Genomic DNA, 26,905 nt, shown 5'->3' with positions numbered 1-26,905 from the left:
ATTTGGCCATTGCTAAGTTTTGCATGTATAAAATTGTATTATGGAGAGGATATTAATACGTTTTTATAACTTACGTCCAATCCTTCTGTATATTGTTTATGCAATAAAAAGGATATAAAAATTCTGGAAATCCGGGAGGGAAGCTAGAAAAAAAATGGAAGGAACAAATATTAAATTATTGGATTAGTGGAAATATTGGGAAAAATTTAAATGAGTATGCAATACAAAATGACACTGAACCATTACTGTTATACATTTGTACATACCCAAGGCGTGGTATGCAGAGTAACGGTATATCCTAGAGACTTCATGGTGTGTCTTAAATTCCTGATTACAGGCGCAGATATTCCTGGTCCAGTAAGACGACATCTCTACAGGAGCGTCTCGTGGCCAGGAAATGTTTACCTTTCTGCATGCTGTTTTAACTGCGATCTTTTGTGGCTTTGTGACTCCATGTTGCCTTTCCTTTCGTTTTGGTATCCTCTCGGTTTGACTCTGCCAATACCCTTTTTTCTCCATGACTTAAACTGATTCAGTGTAATTCTATCTTTATCAATGTTTACTTAATAAATGTTTTTATAAAATATATTATTTGACAGAAAAATAATCATTTCTGTCAATAAAAGAAGAATATTTGCTTAATTTTTCATTCAATACATAAGTATTATAACACGTGATACAAGCGTATTATGTTGGTTGTGCAATGCATTTTTTTCTTAACCGTCGTTCATTATATTGTATATTCAAAACCGGGGGCCGCGGTGGCCGAGAGGTTAAGGTGCCCCGACTCTTTATCACTAGCTCTCCATCTCTGGGTTGCGAGTTCGAAACCTACGTGGGGCAGTTGCCAGGTAGTGACCGTAGGCCGGTGGTTTTTCTGCGGGTACTCCGGCTTTCCTGCACCTCCAAAACCTGACATGTCCTTAAATGACCCTGGCTATTAATAGGACGTTAAACAAAAACTAAAAAACAAGTTTCAAAACCCGAACTGTACCAGTCGTCAAAGAAAACCATAAGACAGTTTCTAGATAAATATTTCTTTATTATTGAAGTCTGTAGGAAATGATAGAATGATACAAATGTGAAGAACTTTCAAACTTCCCTGAGAAAATTCAGTCTTAACTGTCGTAACATAAATGATGGCAAGATAAGGATACAAACTACATCGCTACCTCTTTATACTGCCACTCGTTTGATAAACCCTTTCACATACCGCCAAAGCCAATCAAGATCCAATTAAAAAAAGTGTATTTCGATATATTGCTAAATCTGTTTTTATCGTTCAAAAACTGTTGGCAGTATAAAGAAGTTTTATTGTAGTATTATAACATCATGACAACACTATCAATGATTTATGAAACACATTTTCACATTAACGACATACTTTGTATACGGACGGACCAGTATTTACGGCTATATTGACAACAGATTTAAAAGCGCTTTAACGTCTAAAGTAGGACTTAACAGTTTTAACGAAGAAATTTACATCTGAATTTGAACACACTAATTTCTTTGGGTCTTTGGTTATAAAAACCCGTGTCATATATCACAACTCACGAACAGACATGTACGAACATTTCAACGAAGATAATTTAAATGCCCTTTGTCTGGCGACGTTTAATTTTGATTTTAAATCCATACATTTTAATTTCTGCGAAATTGTAAGGTTCAGGGATATTTTTGATAATAATGTATGAAAATATCTTTACGTTAAGAACGGGAACTGCGTAAAGTTGTGTAATCATTACACAGTTACTTTAGAAGGCATGTACCGAGTTGTAAAGGAATACGTACCTAACAATTATCATTAATGACATGGACATGTGACCAATCAAACACTATTCTCGCAACTCTCATCATATTCTCACTCTCGCGAGAACAATCACATGACCACAAATATCAAACAAGCAAACAGGAAAATATGCATCAAGCCTTTCTACTTCATCATGATTAGGCTTTGTCTCGCTATATAGGTTCTGGGGTGGGGTAGGTGGGAGGGAGTGAGGTTGGGGTGGGGGTTGGGGGTGGGGGTTAAGGGACGCAGAACAGGATATTTTTGGTATGAACAGCGAAAGAGGGGAAGGGTAACATTAGATACACTTGAAACCTATCGCAGACATTGATATGGCACTTAATTACCTGGCAGCTAATAACATTGACAAAATCATTAAATGATATGCACAGGCTTATCGCTATTACTGGATTTGGAATGGAATCAAAGCAGTGTCTTAATTACCGGCTATTATGTCGGCAGTATAACCCGACACTAAGTCGATGCACATATATTGAATAATTTTAACACCTGCGTACAATTTTGCCAGCTTCTGGTTAAAATACTTATAAACAAAATGTATAAAACACCCTCTTTATTGGGTAGTATTTCAATGTTCGTTTTAACAGGTTTTGCGATTGAAATGTATGAATGACTTAATGAATCATGGAGCTCAACAGTCTAGTAATTGTCACCCCGATTTTAACGAGGCATAGTCTCTTCACCGAATGTCCTGTGCAAGTTTTTTTTCCATTTCACACGCACATGAAGTTCACGTGCATCTTTTTAAAGCTATATTTGTAAACACAATTTGCCTTTCACATGACTAAATGTCGAGTATGTTCCGGACACTGTATTTACTTAATATGAAATTCATCAAATAACTGTCTGATAAAATTTCATTTGGCAGTATTCATATTACTATGATCACGTGAACGTAGAGACAAAACACTTGGAACACATTTTCACAGGTCGATGTAGTCTATGGGTTCCTCGGCAACAAAACTGTCATCTGAACTATTTGGATATGGCGGAGTAAGAGACGGTGACGGGGCTGATGGTCGCTCTGGGATATCCTCACGCGAAATTGGAGGTAACTGCTTTGAAAGTTTTTTCATGTTTGGCCTGATTCCATTTAATGTCTTTGGTGCTTTATTTGGTTTGCTACCGAATTCATTTGACTGCCGAGGTACAACATTTCTATTACTATCAGAACCAAGATTGCCATTTTGCATATGACCGTTCCACGAGCTGAGAATGATATGATCCTTAGTTCTCTCCCTTGCTAACGTAAGCACTTCCTGTAACATCGGGTCCTGTCGAGGGTCAGGCTTATTGTTCAAAAATGATACTTCATTGTCCACTAAAGTGTCATCATATGGTGAATTGACATTTGTTCGTTCAAAGGTCGAGCTCATCCCGACTCTTGTGCTTTCACCAATGCCCGGTAGGGGCGCTCTTTTCTGCAGGCGAATGTTTGTAGGCTGTCTTTCGTATTGATACTCGCGTATGAATCTCATGAACTCCTCCGTGCCAGGGTCAGGTCGTCGTAGCGCTACCTTCCGGCTGTGAGCCTGGTGGTCTAATCTCGGTGACAGAGATTGCTGCGGCGGTCTCATATTGTCGCCGGACAGTCGTTCCATCAACTGATTGGCCCTTCGTCTTGGACTCAGGAGTTGGAGCTCTTCCACTCCACCACAGTCCTCTCCGGCACTACTCAACACCTAAAAACACATCAAAAATACATTAAAGCTTTTTTATGGGTTAAACATTCAGCCAAGCTTCTCATATGTCAGGATTGAAACGAGATATCAGAATTTTAAACTTTTAAAAGTATACCGTTTCACATCTTCATTAAACAAGTATATGAAATGTTAAGAAACATCATAAAAAAGTGTTAAAAAATCAATCTCAACATTGATATATCTTCTTTTTATGACAATACAAGGCCTTCTGTAACAAAAAATATAAAATGTATCTGTTAAATTATCAAGATGAATATTTCCCATTACGTTTTCCGAAAAAGCCAACATCTTGGTGTTTGTTAATGGTGAAAAATCACACTGAGAACTACAAAAAAATGTAGGTTATATTGCTCCTCCAGGCGTAATTCACTGTGAATCTGTGCATCGGCTGTATTGCACCAAATATATCAGCTTATTTTTTCTCAATCAATTACATAGGATTAATCTTTGTACAATGTAACTGATGAAGCACCCACGATGTTTGAGTTTATCATATAAGTTAACATAATATACACCTTTAAGTTATGTTTATTTGTTTGTTACCGAGAAACAAACAAACAAAATAAGTTTCCTCTCGAGTTGTGATGAACCAATCAGAATACAACACTAAGATGATTGCTATTGATTTCTGTTCTATCCATCAATCATGTCTGCTATATATAGAAACATATGTATGGTTACACTATAGTATTATTTTCCTTTTCGTTAATATTGTATCATTATCGACAAATGACTAATGAGGACACGATATGACTAAAACCGATACTACAATGTTAACCAATCTGTAATGAAATCTACAAAACAGGTATGAGATATAAACACATGTTCATTACCCTGATGAAATTACACAGTGTGAGTTTTACAGGTGTAAATTACACGGTGATAGTTTCACAGGTGTACATTATACAATGTGAGTTTTACAGGTGAAAATTACACAGTGTGAGTTTTACAGGTGTAAATTACACGGTGATAGTTCCACAGGTGTAAATTACACGGTGTTAGTTTCACAAGTGTACATTACACAGTGATTTTATAGGTGTAAATTACACGGTGTTAGTTTCACAGGTGTAAATTACATGGTGTTAATTTCACAGGTGTAACTTACACGATGAGAGTTTTACAGGGGTAACTTTACATGACCTTAGTTTCACAGATGTAAATTACAAAGTGGCAGTTTTTACATATGGTATGTAATTACACAGTACAAAAAATTACATAACAATTAATTACACTTGTATCTGATCAGTTCAAAGTGTTAATTGATGGTTTATGATTAGAGATATAAACCATTTTGGTATATCAGGAAAAATATAACACAACTTGTAAAATGATCAGTGAAGATATTCAACATTAAATTCGAATCAAGAAATCATTGGCATACATAAATGTATATAAATACAATGTTATTCAAACAAAAATTTAAAAAAGACATACCTAGCTTAATGGTATGAACACATTTCGAAAAAGCAATGTTTTCAATATTTATCAAATAATTCATATGTTTGTATACTCGAAACAAATGCTCCCTCACCATTCAGCCAGTGTCTCCACAGTGGATCACTATGTGAAGTTCTACATGAATTCTTTACTCAGATAGAAATTCAGACTCACTCAATCACCTTAATAGCAGAAAACTTCATAATTTACATCTCTGTAAGGACTAATCCTCTTCTGATATTTCAGATACTCTAACTATTTTTTTCCAAACGGCATCAATCTAAATTCAGCTATTCATTTTACAAACCAATTACATGCGGCGAATATATCACAAGAAAACCATATACAATTCAATAAAAGGTAGAAAATTACCTGATAAACCATATTGAATTTCCCAGCCACACGAATTGCTATATAAATATACAAGTAGGTTCCTTATCCGTCCCTAGGCCCGTATCGCTGTATCCATATTACAGTCAAATGTCCACAATGTGTCTGTACCGACCAGCTATCGCTTTTGTGTTTATTCAAAAATCCAATGATATCTGGTTGACCTTTAAAGTGAATGGCAAACACACAAAATCCCTTTTCATCAATATTCCTGCCAGCTACAGAGAAGTCTTACACAGAGCCGTTATTGAACCGCGTTGAAAACTTGTTTTTCACAATCGACAAGGGCAGCTCCTTCTGTATTAAAATAGATATCTATATGTGTGTTAAAAGTCTCAACGCTCATCCGTATTCCACGTCTATGATGAGTCAATGCACAGTCAGTTCTGAGATTGCCGAGACCCAAAGAACGTCCCCACCCGATTGTCTTATCTGAATATCGCGAATTAGCCTACGTTACTTTAAGCACAATGGCTAGTGTATTTATATATAGCTATAAAGCTATTGAATATTAATGTGTATGTGGTATATTGGATACATAAGTAAACAGGTATTATATATAGACAAACGGAACGCCTGACTGGATGACCAAAGCCTTGCGTGTTAATGATCTGTACTGCCCTTTAAACAAAAGACCTTGTGAGTCAGCTCGCCTCTCCTGTCTTTTTCCAATATAATTAAAGCCTCTAAGTAGCTTTTAAAATGTCCCAATAGACGCCTCGTCATGGTTTGATTGGACACTAACCAACAGATAACTGACACTCTTCATAATTAGTGCTTGTTAGAGGCCAATATGCATGCAATACTATCATTGCCCCCCTTCATAGCTTTGCTATCATGATTTATTGATATGCTGGCTCCCTTATATCTTGTACGAAGAAAAAAACTTTCTTGGAGGTCGCCTCCGGATTGATATTCAGCACAATTGACAAAGACAGTAATTTCACTCGTATGATTTCAGCCTTGACTAATTCAAATCAAAATCTAAACTTTTATGTATTGAAATACCTAAACTGTATTTTGAAACATTTAAAAAGCAATAAAACAAGACACATATCTGATGAAAATGAAACGCCACCAGAACGATTGAATATCGTATAAAGCTTTTTGTCCTACTCAGAGCAACAATAACGACTTCATTGGAAACATGATTCCTCAAAATCGTCCTTGGATGAACCCTATCAATTTATATCCTTTGTAAAGGTCAGACGAAGGTTTGGTATGGGGTCGGATAAGTGAAAAAGATTCAAAAGATGGAAAAACTCGCTGTTGTTTAAGTATAATCAAGGGTGGAGTGGGGGTGCGGGTGGGGGTTGTCCTGTTAAGAGCGACAACGCCAACTTGATGGACAATATGATTCCTCAATATCGTCATTGGCTCAACCCTATCGATCGGAGTCGGATAAGTGACAAGATTCGGGATGTGTGACTCCTGCTATTTATGCATTGTATGCTCTTACTCTATGAGTCTATCACATTTGATAATGTTTGTTGGTGATAAGAAATGATTATGAGTCGATGATATATAACTGACAATTTCGGTCTTATCTTTACACTATTAAAGAGAAGCTTTATTGTAATATTTAGACGTCATCCCAATTGCAAAAAATGAAAAAAAAAAAAAAAAGATAATGAAATAAAATAGTAAATTATTTAAAAAAAAACAACAGTTATCATATACTTACAGGGCATACAGCAAGCTAAAGACGATACACAAAGACAATGCCATTACTAGATTATACATAAACACAAAATGTCAGCCATCATCATAACGCCCTAAAATGCCAGACATCATTACAATGCTCTATGATTTCAGATACATCTGAACTCTTTAAGATGTCAGACATCAGAAAAAGATGGCATAGAAATATCCCCGCAAAATATCATTCAAAATTATCAGACATTTTGAGGTAGACACGCATATTAGCAAACAAATTAGGTAGGTCAAAGAAGCATTGGTGTTTCCATTATCTGATGGGGACACGTTATGAAAAGACCTATTTTTAATTTCACTTTCAGCGTTACCTCGATTCACGCCGATTTAAGATATATCAGCACAACGTCGTCAATATTAGTTTTACCCACAATGTCTATTATTTGACATTGACGACAATACCATTAGCCTATATCGTTTAATACTTAGGGCACACCCCAAATGTTCGATTGTTGATGCCAAAGTGCCCTCCCAGTCAGTTAAACACCCACAATGTGATCTACAAAATGTACGTACGTTCGCTCTTCCTCCCAGTGAAATGCAGTGAAAGTCAACGAAAAAGGAGACGAACGCAGAGGACGACAACGAAAAAGGAGAGGAACGCAGAGGACGACAACGAAAAAGAAGAGGAACGCAGAGGACGACAACGAAAAAGAAGAGGAACGCAGAGGACGACAACGAAAAAGGAGACGAACGCAGAGGACGACAACGAAAAACCAGAGGAACGCAGAGGACGACAACGAAAAACCAAAGGAACGCAGAGGACGACAACGAAAAACCAGAGGAACGCAGAGGACGACAACGAAAAACCAAAGGAACGCAGAGGACGACAACGAAAAACCAGAGGAACGCAGAGGACGACAACGAAAAACTAGAGGAACGCAGAGGACGACAACGAAAAACCAGAGGAACGCAGAGGACGACAACGAAAAACCAAAGGAACGCAGAGGACGACAACGAAAAACCAGAGGAACGCAGAGGATGACAACGAGAAACTAGAATGACGTAGAGGATGACAAGAAAAGGCAGACGAATGTTGACGAATGTGGACGACAACCAAAAAACCCGAGCATGCCAACAATGGTATATTATGTTTACAAATGTTTAAACCACTTCGCAGTTACACTTCTTGCATACACGTGTTTTCACACCTCATAATTACAGATACGAGTTAAAGTACATTGAACTCAATAAGTTATACACAGGATCATAAGTACATTCCACCCAATAAATAGGTAATCAAGTAGGCTATTTTTACCTCTATACTGCTAATGGAAATATTACCTTTGAAATTTCTGTCATGAAAAAACTTGTCTTTTCTCGCGTTTGAAAAAATCATTTAAATATTATATTTTTTACTTTGAGTATAAAATTCAAATTATGATAAAAAGGGTATTTTCAGATCACTTTACTTGAATATACTGTCAAACCTACTTATCTTGAACTCTTAAGTAAAGTAAAATATCAGCTTCAGAGGAAAAAAAAATATATATCGGTTACCTCGAATTTGGGATTTTTCGAATTTTTTCATGGCCCAACTTACTTTGAGATAACGAGCATTGACTGCTTATCTTGAAAATAATAACTGATAAATTCTTCATTAGGGTCACTATAGATTAAAATTGAATGATGCTGCAATATTTTAACGCATGCTGCCACCGCCGACTGCAACCGACAAACTGTCTACACCATGTCGTTAAAGTTGTAAAAGGAATTAGCAGTATGTTTCCTTTAAAACGGGTGCATAAGTCCGTCATAAGTACACACAGTGACATTTCGTATAATAGATTGGATCAATAGAGAGATAAGAATCGAACATAAATATCATTATAGATTTCTATGAGTATAGGTCATCCATTCCACCATCTATAAATTACTTGCAACAATTAACAGCTTCCCCGCGGTATTATCACATAGGGGTCATATTGCACAGACTTGTAACTGTGGCTCATGGTATGAATTCACGGTCAGGGCCAATATCATTTGGTTTTTGTTTAAAATGTTGAATAAATAACAGTACTAATGGAATATAACTAACGAAGCATTTATATACTCAGTATAATATTTCTTATAGAACATTATATATAGATGCGTCCAATATCATTCAGGTGACATTCTATACATTTGTAATATAATCCAAGCTAACATCCTTAATCTCACCATCGCTTCAATAAACGTTAGTCAAGTACACATACACTAACCAATATTCTAAATGTTTTCGTTGTGTGTTTTGTTCGGTTGTTTTCTCTGTTTCAGTTCATTGCCTTTTCGTCTTAACACTGAGTAGTTTAAAAGTAGTGGTTGTGTGATAAAAATAAGCAACAAGGAATAAATTATGAAACAGTATTTCAATGTGTTTGCTTACATGGTTGTATTTAACACCGGGTGTGTCGATTGTATATTTTGTCTGTTAACGCTGTGGTATATTTTGTCCCCGTGTGTTGACACTGTGGTATATTTTGTCCGTGTGTGTTGTCGCTGTGGTATATTTCTATCGTTATGTGTTGACGCTGTTGTATATTGTGTGGTATATTAACCGTGTGTTGACGCTGTGGTATATTGTGTGGTATATTAACCGTGTTTTGACGCTGTGGTATATTGTGTGGTATATTAACCGTGTGTTGACGCTGTGGTATATTGTGTGGTATATTAACCGTGTGTTGACGCTGTGGTATATTGTGTGGTATATTAACCGTGTGTTGACGCTGTGGCATATTGTGTGGTATATTAACCGTGTGTTGACGCTGTGGTATATTGTGTGGTATATTAACCGTGTGTTGACGCTGTGGTATATTGTGTGGTATATTAACCGTGTGTTGACGCTGTGGAATATCACATTCATAACTAATAATTTGGTGTCAAACATCACAATCGGGAATCGGAAATTTGATACAGAAAAAAGTATAACGACAGGATTTTACACGTAGAATATGATGCACATGTATCGAAGTTCAGTCCACACCAATATTAAAAAGATAAAATGATAATACCTACCTATATATGGAAAACAAATTACTTATATTTGATAGGTGATATGTCAAGAGTATTCGATTTCAAACAACACCATTCCAATAACAGAGGTAAATGATATTTCAAATAAAATATGAACAAAATAAATGAAATTTCTGACATGACTGAAGCGCTTATGACATGATATAGGATCTGCCGAATATTTCATCAACACAGATCACATATCAAATTAACCTGACTGTGATCCAGTCGAAGATAAAGAAAATGTGGTGTGTGGTCAATTAAGCGGGATCATAGCTCCCTCTACTCTTTAGATACGGGACACGATCAAGACTAAAATATAATTTTGATATTGTAAACGTTCTAAATAAAAGAATCAAGATCAATTTTATCGATAATGATTTGGCGTACTTAACGAATGTTTTAATTTACAGAAACTGCAATGAGCGCATGCATAATTTTGAGGAATACGGGTCTTCCGTATATAATTCAGTGAGGTAGCCACCAGCTACTACAAGGAGTCCCCGCCTCAAAATGACAGCCTGCAAACCTACATTACGGAAACCTTTTTCTTAATCTAGTTAAATCGCGGTGGATCTGACTGTTCCAGGGGCGATTAACCAGCCAAACAAATAAAAAGACTTCTCCATATTCCAATGATGTCATATTTAACACATGGAGGAGAATGTGATCACTGCGAACAATTAAACCAACATTGCTGTCACTTTGAACATAAATAGTTAATCAGGAAGCAATTGTCACATCGATCTTAAAAAAAAGTAGAATTTTTATTAATATGGTAAAGTAATTTATTGGCCCTAATTTCAGAATTTGCAGTTTCTGACATGAGTGATGTATCGGAAGGCTGTTTTGACTTTTAAACGTCCCTTTGGAAGATGATGTTATCAGATATTCGGTATAGACTTACCGTTTGTTATGATGTAGTAAATAACAGTTACCAGGTAAATTAAGGACTCTAGATATCGGATTACGATATTATTTTTGTGATACGTCTAGCATTACATTAAAGGCACAATACTTGTCCAAACAGGGAATTGACAGCGGAGGTTGGTTAATGTTTTACATGTTAAACAGAACAAAATTAATATTACTTCGTCGATTAGCATATGCGATCAAGTCAAAACATGATGAATGATGCATCCAAAGCAACAACGCATTGGAAACCAATACAACAGCATCAACAAACATGTACAAAATATACCACAGCATCAACAGACAGGGACAAAATATACCACAGCATCAACAGACAGGGACAAAATATACCACAGCGTCACACACAGGGACAAAACATACCACAGCATCAACACACAGGGACACAATTTACCACAGCGTCAATACACAGTGACAAAATATACCACAGAGTCACGGCGATATATACCACAGCATCAACAAACATGGACAAAATAAACCACAGCGTCAATACACAGTGACAAAATATACCACAGAGTCACGGCGATATATACCACAGCGTCAACACAAAGGGACAAAATAAACCACAGCGTCAACACAAAGGGACAAAACAAACCTAGTGTCAGGAAACAAGGACACAATAAACCACAGCGTCAACACACGGGGACAAAATATACAACAGTGTCAAGAAACAAGGACACAATATACCACAGCGTCAACACACAGGGACACAATATACCACAGTGTCAAGAAACAAGGACACAATATACCACAGCGTCAACACACAGAGAGATGAAATATACCACAGTGTCAAGAAACAAGGACACAATATACTACAGTGTCAACACATAACAAAATATATCACAACGTCAACAAACAAGGACAAAATATATCACAATATCAGCCATGACAAAATGAAGGATGAAATTTTCCAAGGCGTTAATACTAGTATCGTAAACAAACGAAGATGAAAATATCACCCTCGCCATACAACAAAAAAGGCCAAATGGCAGCATGAAGATGTTAACATAGTTGGCACGAGGAGAAATCAAACTAAATAAAACCTTATTAGGTTTGGGTACAGATCATGCAACGTCAATAAAATAAATACATCATGAACATACAAAGGTGATATCTAACGTATCAAATAATGTAATGTATTTGATAAAGAACTTACAACTTACATGCCGATATGTACCTGTATATGTCCATATTCCTAACACGAAAGTAACATCCCATAAAATAGATGAAGAAACAATAGCGTGGCTCATTGCATGTTAATCATTTCACGCAGTAATTAGTTTGTAAGTAGATATTAAGATAGCCAAAGTGTCAGTGCCCCAGGGTTCAGTTGTAAAAATAGCACATAACAGCAACCTCAAACATGTGGCCGAACATACAACATGCTATAACATACAGCTTCAAATTGTTTGAATTAGTGAGCTTTGACCTGCTTAAAACTATTAAAATTAGTGAGCTTTGACCAGCTTCAAATTGTTTAAATTAGTGAGCTTTGATCTGCTTAAAATTATTAAAATTAATGAGCTTTTATCTGCTTTAAATTATCAAAATTAGTGAGCTTTGACCAGCTTCATATTGTTTAAATTAATGAGCTTTGACTAGCTCAAAATTGTTTAAATTATTGAGTTTTGACCAACTTCAACTGTTTAAATTAGTGAGCTCTTACCTGCTACAAATTATTCGAACTAGTAAGCTTTCACAGCAGAGTTACAAATTATTTAAATAAGTAAGCTTTGACCAGCTAACAATTCTTTAAATCTTTACAAAGAAACTCAAATCGTGTTCCTGATTTCTCTCCTGCTCTCTTTTTGCAATTTTCGCAGATTAAACTGTGAACCTGCGTTAATGGTGTACATACCTAGCCTGTTGCATTCCTACTAGGTAACACCAGAGCAATACAGCGCCTCTCTGTACAGTAATCCCCTATAGATTGTTAATCAAACACTTCACACGCTAGTTCTGTCCTGTGCCATCTTCCCTTGTCGCTCGACCATACCACAGGTATGTCCAAGGCATATATTCAGGAAGTTATACAATGTTCTAGAGACCCTAAGGTTAAAGACCACTCTAGTCAGACAATAGGTATAAACCTTTTCACTTGAATGCAGATACCTTCCAATAATCCTTTGTTGATTTTACAAATATTTTCTCATGTAGTCACACATTTCCTTTAAGTAGGTCAATGCCTTGTTAGAAGAGCTATATTATGCACACTGTGTCAAATGACAGTAAGTACCGTGTATTTGCAATTTTGTGCTGCCCGATAATCACATTCCACGGACACTGGTCAGTACAAATGACCCAAGGTTTAAAACAACAGTACACACTTTGTTGATTCACTTTTGTTTGGTCAATTGGTCAATGTCAACACTCTCAACATAATTGGTCATTTATAAAGTCCAAATATATTCACATTATGTTGGTCGTTAACTTCAGACATGACATAATAAATGCTGATGACGCATAATTCTACACTAAGATGAAGTGACCCGTCAGTCTGGGATTTGAACCAAGAACATCTAAACTCACGACCGAGGATAAAATGGTTAATTACCTGATCACAGGTGATCAAACGTGACCAGAGTCCGTATAGATGTATACGTGCATTAACTCACGTTTGTACCTGGATTTTCGCTGACCTTTAGTACGGTAGTATTGCATTTTAATTACTCCGGGGAATTTATCATCATGACTCAGGATTTTACCTGCTAACCCTACAGTACTTACATTAAGTACATTAAATACCATTAGTAATGGACGAGGAAGTGGTCTGTCCAGAAAATGGACGACGTACTGGTCTGTCCACCTATTGAAGGATCTCTATTAGGTAGTCCATGTTTAATGAACAATATACTTATCTGTCCAGATAATAGAAGATCAATTGGTCTGTCCAGTTAAAACAAGAAAACAAAAAACAAACAAAAACAAACAAAAAACGACGAAATATTAAATTTTTGGATGTGGATTAATATGGTTGTTCAAACTTAAAATCATATTTTGGGAAAAGAATAACATTTTAACATTTCTATTTCGAATATTCACCTATCCAAACCAAATACTATAGTCGAAAATCTAAAAATGCGTGTTTTTATCATATTATTGATTTTCCCATTCATGTGACAAAAATGTATATTTTCCATAATTCGTCTTAGACCCAACATCAATAGTCCAGAATTAAATGAGTTTACAGTTCCTATAGAATCAGATCTTCTCCTTCTTTACAATACCATTTAGTCCTTGTGGAGATATACGGACAAAATATAGAATAAAGGTGTCACACATTATAAAAGAAAACACCACTTTATTCAAAACATGTTAATTCGCCTACTACACACAGTCATTGTCACAAGTCAAAGTTAAAAATAAGATAAATACAATTACTAGGAACTTGTGATGTGCAAAAATTAATTTTTAATTAGTTGAAGTATGAACACAGCATATACCATACCGCGTAAAAATAAATAGATAAAACAAAGAGTGGTAGAAAGAAAATATATCAAGGCCAGTTATTGATAGTTATCTACCAATTCATTTAAAATTTGCTTTATTTGAATAATTGCAGGGCATACTAATATTTCTCTGGCATGCTTTTCCTAAATATTCATCAAAATTCGTTACAACAACTCCAATGGGAGGTATTGCTACCATTGTTTAAATAAACATCTGTGCCGAGAAAAACAAATTATACCACACACGCAAAACTAAACAAAAAATAGCCACGATTAATCAAGCACAACAACGTCAAGGTCTCATTAATGGACATTTACTCTCACATTAGCTTAATGTATGATGATGGTGTTAGATTATGAATTATTAAAACATATCTATGTTTTAGACATGTTCACGATAATTGCCTAAATGGGACAAAAAATAGAATACGATGTTAATCTAATGAAAATTAGCATGCATGATATGCGGTAAGTATTATTCTAGACTGAAATGTATTTGTTGAATATATTTCTTGCATCAATTTTTATGTTTGCTGAATTCAAGATTCATAACACCAGCATAGTAACATTTCCACTTAAAACTATTAATTCAGATACCTTCACGTACTGAGATAATGTATCATAGTATTGATGTTAGCAGTACGGTATGATATTAATACTGATGTTATTTAGTACAATATTACCTGGTAGGTATTTGATACTGCCTTTGTCCCGTCTATAAGGCAAGCGATTGAATTATCCTTATGGAACTTCCTGGATGCAGCAACTACATTACATAACAAACAAACAATACCCCATTGTACCTCTCATACCCGGCTTTAACCTAACACAGGAGAGTTCCACACACCTGATGGGCGGTGCCCCCACAACCCGCCATAGAAGTAACATTACACCCTTGATAACATACAATAAAACCCCAGATCCGGCCAATTAGGCTCGTGCGACAGGACTCCAACATGACTAGAGTGGTCGGGTCTCATTTCTCCCACTCTATGCCATATTTATTTCACAGGCAATAAACATGGTAATGAATCAAGTTTCTATTTCAATTAATTTCCGTTAGTTATGATGAAAATGGAGGCTTGTCAATTCTTTCGCGTTTTACTAGTAATGTAATTCGGGGTTTAATCCTCGTTGTCATGGAAACTGCATCAATAATTTGAAATCTGATTCTATCGTTACATGGAGGAGACTTGGAAAACAATTCATCACAGAACATTATGTCCTTATGTTTATTTTATGTATTTTGTGCCGGGGAGAAAATATCATTAACATGCAAAATAGGCATATATTTGGGATAGAATAACCATTATACATGACGCAAATTATGTATTATTCATTTTTACTTTTAATAAACACTAACTTCGCTCATTATCGAAATTGGAAATAGATATCATAGAAATTTGTTTGGTTTCTAGTAATTGTAAACAAAACATTTCTGCTTCACTGTTAAGAGGGAACGAGCTGATAATGTGAAAATACATGGATGTGTACAGTTATTTTCATTTAATTCGAAAAACATCTAATAGATTCATTCATCTGAATATTGTGTTTTAGGTATAGTTTTAAACTTTTTTAAAGATTTTTTTTTTTCAAACTGTAGTTTTGATTCTGCAGTCATTTATATATCATTAATTTTTCGTTTGTCCAATTGTTTAGACGTGAAACTCTCTGTGGTACATCCTGTTGTAAGTTTTTGCCATATTATAAAATATTAAAGTGTTTCAACGGTACTCTAAAGAGTTTAAACATGCACCATATAGTTTAAACCCAAGTAATGCAATTTGTGCTCTCTCTGATATCTGCACAACGTCATGTATTGATCGGTCTGTCAAGAAGTCACAGAGTAGAACGTTTTGACAAATACTCTTGTATACACAAAAGTCGTTTTGAATTGATAGGGTCATGAGAAATGCATACGGCACTTAAAATATAAACCAACTTGTTAAAAAATGGCGTGTGGAATCAATTTGGGTTTTCCTGCATGCTTGTGCTAGTACAACACATTACTGTTTTCACTCCTATTCGTAAGAATGATCGAGATCGGTTGCGATAATGCACATTCCATACAAAAACATAACAATGTCAGATATATTTCTATGTAGTGCATGTCTTTTAGATTTCCCTGGGGGCTTTGTAAACGTCAGGTTGATTAAAATGACAAAAAATCTATTTCGACACGGGTGGCACAGGCAAAAATTTGATCACGAGAAAATGAATAATGCGGATCACTTGATACGACGAATTGACAATTTTCTGCACGATGCAAGAGATTATCAAGGAATTGATATGTTCCCAAGCCACAAAAAGTCAGAATATTTAATCCAATTGATATTTTCTGTCGTCGGACAAATGAAATAACTTTTAAACCCCAACAATAGATGAAGCCACGTTTGTATTGCGAAGGTAGTTTTATATTACTTTCAATCTCTTGCATAATTCAGTGAGCCGTCTCCGGTTTTACAGAGATGTATGATAATTTGAGTTTGTTTGCCCTGATGTGATTTCTAAACAGGACGTATTTTGTATACAAACTACTCCGATATGTAAGGGCATGCAGTATATATATTCTAAATGTCAGTTCTAGATGATTATCAATTGAAATAAGAAACGTAAATTATAAATGTTATTTTCTTATGTGAAATATGTCAATTGATTTTAATACCGCGTCTGGGGAACTAATCTACAATCTGTTTTATGTCGAAATTGACATTCAGTGTTGATATCGTATTTTTTCGATCACATTATGTATTCCTTGCTCCGACAAGCAACTAAAGACAGCGTTGCCCTAATCAACAGACCAGATAGCATTAGTGTATATAACTCATCGTAAACGAGATATAAATTCATTATCAGCCGCTCAGGCAAGTTTATTTATGTCAATATCTCATACACCTTTCATTTTACAAGGATTATTGTAATCAAATATGGCCGAATAAAGTAACATCTAGATTTAAATTGAGAAGTTTAAAGACACTGGTTTATATCCAATATCTATGGGAAATACCAGCTGGGCGTGCTATTTCTGTCACAAACGGATGTAGTGATAGTAGCGAGTTGGTAATAAAGATAGTGGCGAGTCAGTACAATCGTTCTCTAATTGGAAAAAAAAACTATTGTAGTCGTTAAGAATGTTATTGATCACGTGAATTGTAAGGTAAATATCCAGGGATTATCTTTGATTTTTATCATTGATTTCTCGTAAATGCAAATAGAGACAGGAAACGTCAAACGTTATCACATATTTATCTTCCAATGAAAGGAAAATGGACCCCGGAATTTCTCCGATTTGTTTATCCGGTTTGGTACATCCGGATCACGCGATTCTTCTATTAAATGCTAAATGTGGATTTCATATCAAACAATAAGCTGTATTTGTAATTCATCGGAGAAAGTGTCCGTATTTGTAGGCTATAGTAGAAGTGTCAGTTGGGAGATGGCACACACAATTGATGGACATGCTCGCTCCAATTAAATATTTGTTTATAATTTACTTTATATGAATTAATAACAAAATGTCGCTTATTTCAATTATTTCAAAGAGAGTAGAAGGTATCAAATTACTAATACACTTTGGCACCATGGGCAATTTAATTGCGTTTTGTATTATGATATAGATCTAGGAGAATTGTGTCTTCTTCAATCTGTGAAATTAGTTACATCGTATATGGCGTGGCAACCAGTCTTTTTACACAAACTATATATTTAACTTGTTAGGTAGCATACATCCTTAACTCGAACTCAAATCACACATATGGTATCCTTAGGTAGCATATATCCTTAAATCTAACACAAATCACAGGTAGAATGTATAAAGTAACAAATATCCTTAACTCGAAATCAAATCACACGTATAATATGAAAGGTAGCATATATCCTAAAATCTAACATAAACCACGAGGTAGCATATATCATTAACTCTAATAAACATTACAAGTATAATGTCTAAGGTAGCATTTAAGGATTTAAGGCTATCATAAATCACAGATATAATGTGTAAGGTAGCATATAACCTTAACTCTAACACAAATCACATGTATAAGGAGTAAGGTAGCATATAACCTTAACCCTAACACAAATCACACGTATAATGTGTAAGGTAGCATATAACCTTAACTCTAACACAAATCACAGAAACAATGTGTAAGGTATCATATAACCTTAATTATTGCACAAATCACGGGTATGTGTTTGGCAGCATTTAACCCTATCCTCCAACATAAACCTTAAATGTATTTTTTAAAGTAACATACATCCGTAATTTCCTATTAATAATGATCTTAACTTTGCAGCAGCATTCTTTGTACCATGCACCAAAGCAAACCTTTCATTGCCAATACAGTACACATACTTTGATCATGCATACGCCAATTATACAAAATCCCATTAATATTAATTACGTTCAATAATATAAACAGATTTTATGTAAACACAAAAAGAGTAAAATTGTTATAAATGAGAAACGAATTACAATGTAATTTAAACCATACACAATTATCAAAAATGTATTTTCATTGATATAAACACGTTTGGTCCGTGCTTACATGTATTTGGGAATAAACATTCCGACCTTATCTTATTGTGTTACTGTACCAACAGAACGTCTTAACATACAAATTACCTTCTGCAGAGTCTAGGTTATTGATTAGCAATGCCTAATTCTCTTGTGTCTACTTTGTCTGGGTGTAAAATCCACACCGACGAGAATCGGGGATATTACAATCATGCTTGTGGCTGAACAGTTGCACTCTAAAGCAGTTGAAAGACAGTTGGAATGTGACACAATAATACGACTGGGTCGTCAACAGCATCTAGAATCCTTCTTATGGTTAATGAAATGGCTCCCAGAGATTAGGAGCAAACATCAAACAGAGGGTCTGCACTTTAACACGATAAAAGCTTCATGTTAAAGGTTGTTGTTCTTCAGTAATATCTACAAAGGTAAAATCTAATCTCCATGTGGAGTTATCATCATTGTGAGTACGGCAACGCCATCGTTGATTACAATACCGACGATCTGTTCATTCATGGATCCTACGTATTGACACATTAATGTAGGATTGTGGGTGTTAACATTAACCAAATATCATCAGATTATGTCACTAAGAAAGGCAACATTTAAATATATATCTGCAACCAGATGGAACAGCAAATCCCTCTTTCACGTTTTTTGCCTGTTTATCTACTGCAATATATTTAATTATTTGATCAAATTCCAACTGCTGTTTTCACATTAGACTCTATTGTCATTATGATACGATGTTGTGTTTTATCATGTCTATGCTATTATGTAACGTCAACCTAAATATATAGGTGTCATATTTATGTAAGTGTCTTGACACTTGTTTCTGATTCCTTTTTTGTATAATTTATATGTTGTATACATATCTTATGATAGAAATTGACAAATAAAACACAGTTCAAAGTAAATGCAACTTTTGTTGAACATCTGAATGAAACAGTGCTAATGTCGATTACAGAAATGGAGAAATAAAAAACGAGACTAGTACAACTAATGTTGATTTCAAAACATTACAACGTATAACTACTTAGTATAATGTCCAGTTAAGAAAACGAAATTCTAATGAAGGAAATTTATGTCAATTTCAAAAACGATATTGCAGTTTTAAAAAGTGTTCATTTCAGAAATGATGAATTATCAATGCTGTGTCAATAACACATAACGGTCGTTATGGGAAAATATATTTGTCATGACAAGATACTAAAGGGCTTTTTTAGCAGCTTTTAGGAAATAAAGCCTATTCATCATATATCAAGTACGGTACGCAAATGACCTCATCGATTAAGAAAAGGATTGTGTTCCTTCGTAAACACCAATTGACCCCAAACGCCAAACGGACATTCTTCAATGTTTGCACACGGCCTCTAGTTATTCATCCTCATATCCCTCCCTTTTCAGGACAAGTATACTAAATTATGTGTTGTTGAATCCTAAAAGAGTTCCGGACCATGCCGTTCCTACAGAGTAAGGACATATTGAAACGCATAAATTCCTAATACAGTACTAGTTCTCTTATCCTGACATTCTTTAGATATCATATTTAATGTTTAATTCAAAATGATTTCATGAAATATTTGGAATTTCAATTTCTGATGAATTCGAATTGCTTTATGGTTTTTTTTTTATCTCTCAATGAACAGCATTCATTAAGAAGCCCGTACAAACCGAATTGATAATTGGCTTGGCCTTCCTAAGTAACGTGACTTGTCAATACAGCTAATAATAGCATCTCGACTTATTTTCTAACAGGCTAATCGGATGATTGATGATCTGGCATGCAGTAATATCAATACCTGTTACCATAGCAACCACATGTTTGTTGTTGTGATATAGCTTGACCCCTACTTCACCACATACTTATAACAATTATTTTGTAAACTGTTTACAAACATAACGAAAACAATACGACCTTTCAATGGGCATTGTTAAGGATCATTTTCATGTCATGGGCGGGTACTTGCTGTTGGTAAATGAGCCGTGACCTTGATGCTATCATTCGATAATGATCAGGCCGTTTGTTCGATAAGGAGTTTTAATGACAAATTCTATACTTATCATACAGAAATATGATAACCAATATTGTTATAAAATCACTTCCAATTTAGTGTTACTAAAACATTTGTGCATAATCCTTAACATGTATTTATTGATTTGCTAACTGATCTGCACAGATTAACATGGGTAGATGTTTAAATTAACATATAGTGTCTTATCACCCGTTTAAGGTAAATTTATTTTCTTCATGATTTTTTCTTGAGCGTTTATAGAAATGTGGTGTTTGAAATATTTTTTTTTAATTCGTAATATATCACGAACATATATTCCACATTTACATTTACATATGTATATTGTACTTTATGTAATATGTGTATATACATATAAGTCATGTAAGTAAAAATGTTCTTTTATCTTATACTAGTGTGTTTGTGTTTCATCAATGGGGCCCGCGGTGACCGAGTGGTTAAGGTGTACAGACACTTTAACACTAGCCCTCCATCACTGGGTTGCGAGTTCGAAACCTACATGTACGTGGGGCAGTTGCCAGGTACTGACCGTAGGCCGGTGGTTTTTCTCCGGGTACTCCGGCTTTCCTCTACCCCTAAAACCTGGCACGTCCTTAAATGACCCTGGCTGTTAATAGGACGTTAAACAAAAACAAACCAAATCATCAATGATTTCCGTGAATGAAGGACAAATACACTGTAAGACTAGAATACATTTAGTTTAGGTCTCTGAACTAGTTTTTCTATTTTCCTGCACTAAATTTGCACCTGAACATAGCGAACGGTTTCTTTTAATACCAATTTAATGTGAACTGAATGAAATTGCTTTAATTGAATGAGTATCTGAGTAACGAACAAACCTACCACCAACATGGATTTTAACATAAACCGTTCGTTTCATCCTTTGAAAAAGAGCAAATCCATGTTAACTTCAAGGCCAGAAACGTGTGTGGCCTAGCACGCGATTTCTGCATGCATGTCTGATGGATGTGTAGATATATGTAATCTCTGCACACGCATGTGCATACAACAACATGTTTACACCACAAAGATCACGCACATACCGAATGCGCGACTGCTCATGCGCAAAAACTACGTTCTACCCCATACCCAGCGTCAATATATGACATTGTCTAGAGGCGTATAGTACATGGATGCATAATTTATTAAATTCGATACAAAACACATGTATTCAGGGATAAAAGGTCAGTGATCTTTAAATAGCAACGAGCACAGACCCTACCCGGTCCATTTCCCCCTATTTATCATCTACCAAACATTAAATCATTACCACGAAGTCATCGGCGGTTAAGGTCAAGGTCATAGACCGTGTACTCAAAATGTAAATAACCTGCCTATTGAAGATATCTTTTATTACACCGGTCATGGGATTTTTTATCAGATGAGCAAAAACAACACATTTCCCATTGCTAACCTTGAACTGAGCGAGATTGTATGCAGACAACAACAGAAATTAGTATACCCAATATGGCGAAACTGATTTGAGAAATTATCTAATGAACTGTATTTATGTCCTTCAGTAGTTTTTCACAAGACAAATCTACGTCACAAAGGTTATACTGATGCGTCAGACATCAAATAAGCCGTGTCTAATACAGGTGTTCATACCTGTCAATCTGTATCGAACAATGACCTGTAAATATCAGGTATTGTCTGTGAAAAAAATTGACATTCTTTAACACAATGAAACTTTTCACATCAAATTATGAAAATTGACTATAAACACGGACTCACCACACCTTCAGTAAAACATGTAAGTAGCAAAAACTGGCAAAGGAATGTTTTACGATAATTTTTGTAGAAAAATAAAATTGATGCATCAAATCATACTGGAACAATATAACGCCTTCCACTTGGCTTTACTGCCATTACGCCCGATATATAAGAATATTGGTATTGCCTTAATCATCATAAAATTTGGATTTGAAATACCATTATACTCTCACATGAACACTGGTATATCTCCATAACAGTAATGTAATGACAGGTGCATCATTGGGCTCACACTCCGTAAGAAAGATGTTTAAAAGTAGTGCTACTCATAAAAATACAAAAGGAGAATAAATACATTGTATTATCGGTTTGAAATAATGAAGCAAAAGACATAAGAAACAAAAGAGAACACTATAAACCGAGGTTAAGTCTTTGAATCACATTGTTGAGTTAGGTTTACAATGTCATCTGACCTTGGTATTGTTGAAAGTCCTACAAACCATTTTATGTGTATTTAAATTGTCCCTATGTTTGCAGATCAACGCTAAAAGTAAACGACTTGAATCTTTAGACCACAAAGTCGATAAAAATAACCCTTGTTACAGGTCAAGTGCATTGACCATCGGTCATTTAAAACCATAAACGATCAGGTGTCACATTGAATTACCTTTAAAGGGTCAATAATCTTTACTTGATTTGCTCAAATTGTATTGTGCCTATAATGTACATGTATCTGTCAAACAAATTTGGTAAAGATCTGGTCTTACTGCATTACAAGGTCACATAAAATGGTCGTACTAATGATACACACGTGAATCGTAGACATATAAGAATTAAGAAATAAAATATAACAATAATGCATATAAAAAAAACTTCATCATACTGCATGTCATTATGTGAGTGGTCAGAGATGCTTAGTACATCATATAGCTGTTTCGTAAATTTAAGACTCGTCAGTGATGCTAGGGACATCATACAGCTGTTTCGTTCGTCTTGGACTCGTCAGTGATGCTAGGGACATCATACAGCTGTTTCATAATTTTACAACTAGTCAGTGATACAAGGGACATCATACAACTGTTTCGTCATATTACATGTAGGACTCGTCAGTGAGGATCATTTTTGATAATGGATAACAATAACGTGTTTTATGAGACATATTTTCCATGCGTATGTCAGTAGATAACGTTATGTATAACAGGGAATGTAAATGAAGGCACATAAAGTAGAATTACGTACATGTAAGTACAATAAAACTTTCCCAAGACGATCATGCTTGCTATGGATTTCTACTTTTTTCTGTTTTGAAATTCAAATGAACAATTTCCTCTCATCCTACGGAATTTATCTAAACAAGTTTTACTGCATTTCAGTGATAACCTGATGTATCACCTAGAGGATAACAATGCTACACTTAGTCTAATCAAAACAAAATGGGGCAATCACATTTGAATAATTTGAATTTTTCACAAAATGTATCAAGGTGTCAAATAAACTGGGAATTAGTGTAAGAAAATATACACTTTTATCAAATTAGCATTTGCATAATATGAGGCCGAGAAGAGCCCAATATCCAACATGAATCTCACCCCGAAAATGTAAAGGAATAGAAGTGATAACTAGACTGGGTAGGAATACTCCAGAATGATAAATAAATAAACTGACCTACCTGTGAACAGAAACGGACAGCACTGTGTGGAAGGTGTATACTAAGCAATAAATGACGTTTTTATAATCATCATGGATCTTTGAACACAGTTACATGCATGACTGATTCTAACTGCTATACATGACGCGCCCGACTGGTCAAAGTCGAAATGACAATCTGACCGACTGATGTTATTGACGGATTCCAACTGAAAACGTCCATTTCAGTCTTTGCATTTTATTGGAGAGTATATAGGGAATATCTGTCGATAATCAGGAGAACTAGCTAGTCATTGGAGTTCTGTGACATTAAATAGAGACTTTGCACCTCTGTTAAAATGCTGTACAAAACATAAGATTTAATCGTCCCAAAAAGTTTTTTCCGATATTCGTAAATTTCACAATATAACTGATTTATACTCGACTGAATGATTTTCAAAAGAAAAATTGTTAACTTGCTGTGACAGAAGCACTATAATTGAACTAATCGAGGAATTTAAATTTGATATGTTTACTCAAACAAAATTAAGAAACTGTCAAATTATCATGTGACATTCAAGTTTAAAAGAGAACTGTCAATGTAAATATCAAATAATGCAGTTAGAACACTCAGCTTAAATGCAACCACCTGCTCTGACGTCATCATATATGGTGTTGCTAAGGATATTTCAATCTTGTTAATGACAGACAAAGATAATTACCTGTTGACGTCATCATTTAAATGATTCTAAAGTAGTATTTCTCATTAGGGTGATTAAAAGCATGTGCTATGCACTTCTAATTAATTTAACAAATTTATCTGATAAATTGAAATCAAATTAAAAATCACCTATCCTCCATTTAGCTACACATTTGAATTGTTGACATGTGTAAGATAATAAATGTAAATCATTTTTTGGAACGCTGTTTTTTTTCCCTTTTATTTCGGTTGTCATGTTTATGATGATAATGGCTATCTTCGTTAGAACATTAATTTTGAGTAGACAAATACTTTATTTTCTTAAAAAGGTCCATTAATGTAAAATGAATTGTTGCCCTTACTTCTATTTCGGTCCATTACATATTACAACATTGTATACTTTCCTTTGAAAACGTTAATTTCTGGTTGGGAAATAGTCATATGTCCCTTATAAAATGTCAATAAATGTACCGTTAGTACATCACCAGGTTCATACCAGTCAAGTTCAACTAATGCAGCTCCAGAATCATTAAAGACGTATGTTATCATCGGGATGTATCATTATAACATTAATTAGGTATGATCAAAGGCCAGAACATCATTAAGACTTTGCTGAAGTCAATGCCAGTACCATTAGTCAAATACCAACGTTCTTAATATACACATTCAGATACTCTATTTAGAAGAGATTTTCCGCCAGATAACCAAGTTCAATAACGAGACTTCTAATCAAGACGTAGTTACCAGGTAACACAGCATCATTATAAAGGAGATATCACCTTAAGATGAACAACTTAATGATGAATATACACATGTTTAGAAATTGATTGAATTTTGGGTAATTGCACCCCAATGAAGGTTTCTTTCGACTTTATTTTTTTTAGATTCTTATGTGTGAGCACTATAGGTGCTTGGTTTCACTGACGAGTCCTAGAAGGACGAAACAACTGTTTTTACTTTTGACTACTTTTCTTACTTTCATTGTGAGCTTCCCTCATATTCAGACCAGAAGGCAATGTAGTATGATCAACAAATATTATACATCTGCTAAAGCACTAAACATCAAATCATAACAATATCATACAAGTGGAATACTCAAAATATATAATTTACTTCCGTTTTACATGTATTTACATTTGTATGTCCCATCTTCCTCATATATTGTCGCCTACTTATTGTCAAAATGGGGTCATAACATATTTCAAAGTGTTATGTTTTCCGCAGATATAAAACTCTAATTATATACATATATCTGATAGGTACTTGTTACTTTGTATATATGCGTGTTTCATAGTGAATATATCATAATCAAAAGTTGTGTAAGGAAGGACGTACAGGCAACATAACACACACTTCGTCCATGTATATGTAATAGGACTAAACCATCGTCATTACTTACTAGACCCTATATATGATGTATTAGACTAAACCATCATTTTTACTTACTAGACCCTATAAATGATGTATTAGACTAAACCATCATTTTTACTAACTATACTCTATATATGATGTATTAGACTAAACCATCATTTTTACTTACTAGACCCTATATATATGATGTGTTAGACTAAACCACCGTTATTACTTACAAGACCCTATATATAATGTACTAGACTAAACCATCATTTTTACTTACTAGGCCCTATATATGATGTATTAGACTAAACCGCCGTTATTACTTACTAGACCCTATATATGATGTATTAGACTAAACTTTCATTTTTACTTACTAGACCCTATATATGATGTATTAGACTAAACCATCATTTTTACTTACTAGACCCTATATATGATGTATTAGACTAAACCGCCGTTATTACTTACTAGACCATATATATGATGTATTAGACTAAACCATCATTTTTACTTACTAGACCCTATATATGATGTATTA

General features: G+C 34.8%; 2 protein-coding genes across 6 annotated transcripts in view; one reads left to right on the top strand and one right to left on the bottom strand.

Annotated features, from left to right (window-relative positions):
- Positions 1–1,021: 1,021 nt before the first annotated feature.
- The window catches only part of LOC117323047, a 38,305-nt gene continuing 12,421 nt past the window's right edge, over positions 1,022–26,905 (bottom strand). For 2 of the 5 annotated variants that reach the window (XM_033878042.1, XM_033878043.1), the window contains exon 3: positions 1,022–3,495. In XM_033878042.1, the coding sequence (XP_033733933.1) occupies positions 2,737–3,414 (678 nt within the window). In that variant the 5' untranslated portion in view covers positions 3,415–3,495 and the 3' untranslated portion in view covers positions 1,022–2,736. Of the gene's footprint in view, positions 3,496–5,325; positions 5,688–12,835; positions 13,006–15,109; positions 15,248–26,905 lie in introns of those variants that run through there. The other 3 variants (XM_033878045.1, XM_033878044.1, XM_033878041.1) reach the window with 3 other exon arrangements.
- LOC117324583 (UPF0329 protein ECU05_1680/ECU11_0050-like) lies at positions 7,563–7,931 on the top strand. Its single transcript, XM_033880503.1, has one exon. The coding sequence runs from the start codon at positions 7,563–7,565 to the stop codon at positions 7,929–7,931; it is 369 nt and encodes a 122-aa protein (XP_033736394.1).

This window comes from Pecten maximus, chromosome 3 (assembly GCF_902652985.1).
Source record: "Pecten maximus chromosome 3, xPecMax1.1, whole genome shotgun sequence".
NCBI classification, from domain to species: Eukaryota; Metazoa; Mollusca; class Bivalvia; order Pectinida; family Pectinidae; genus Pecten; species Pecten maximus.
The sequence above is the reverse complement of the archived record's forward strand: the minus strand, read 5'-3'. Positions and strand labels throughout refer to the sequence as shown.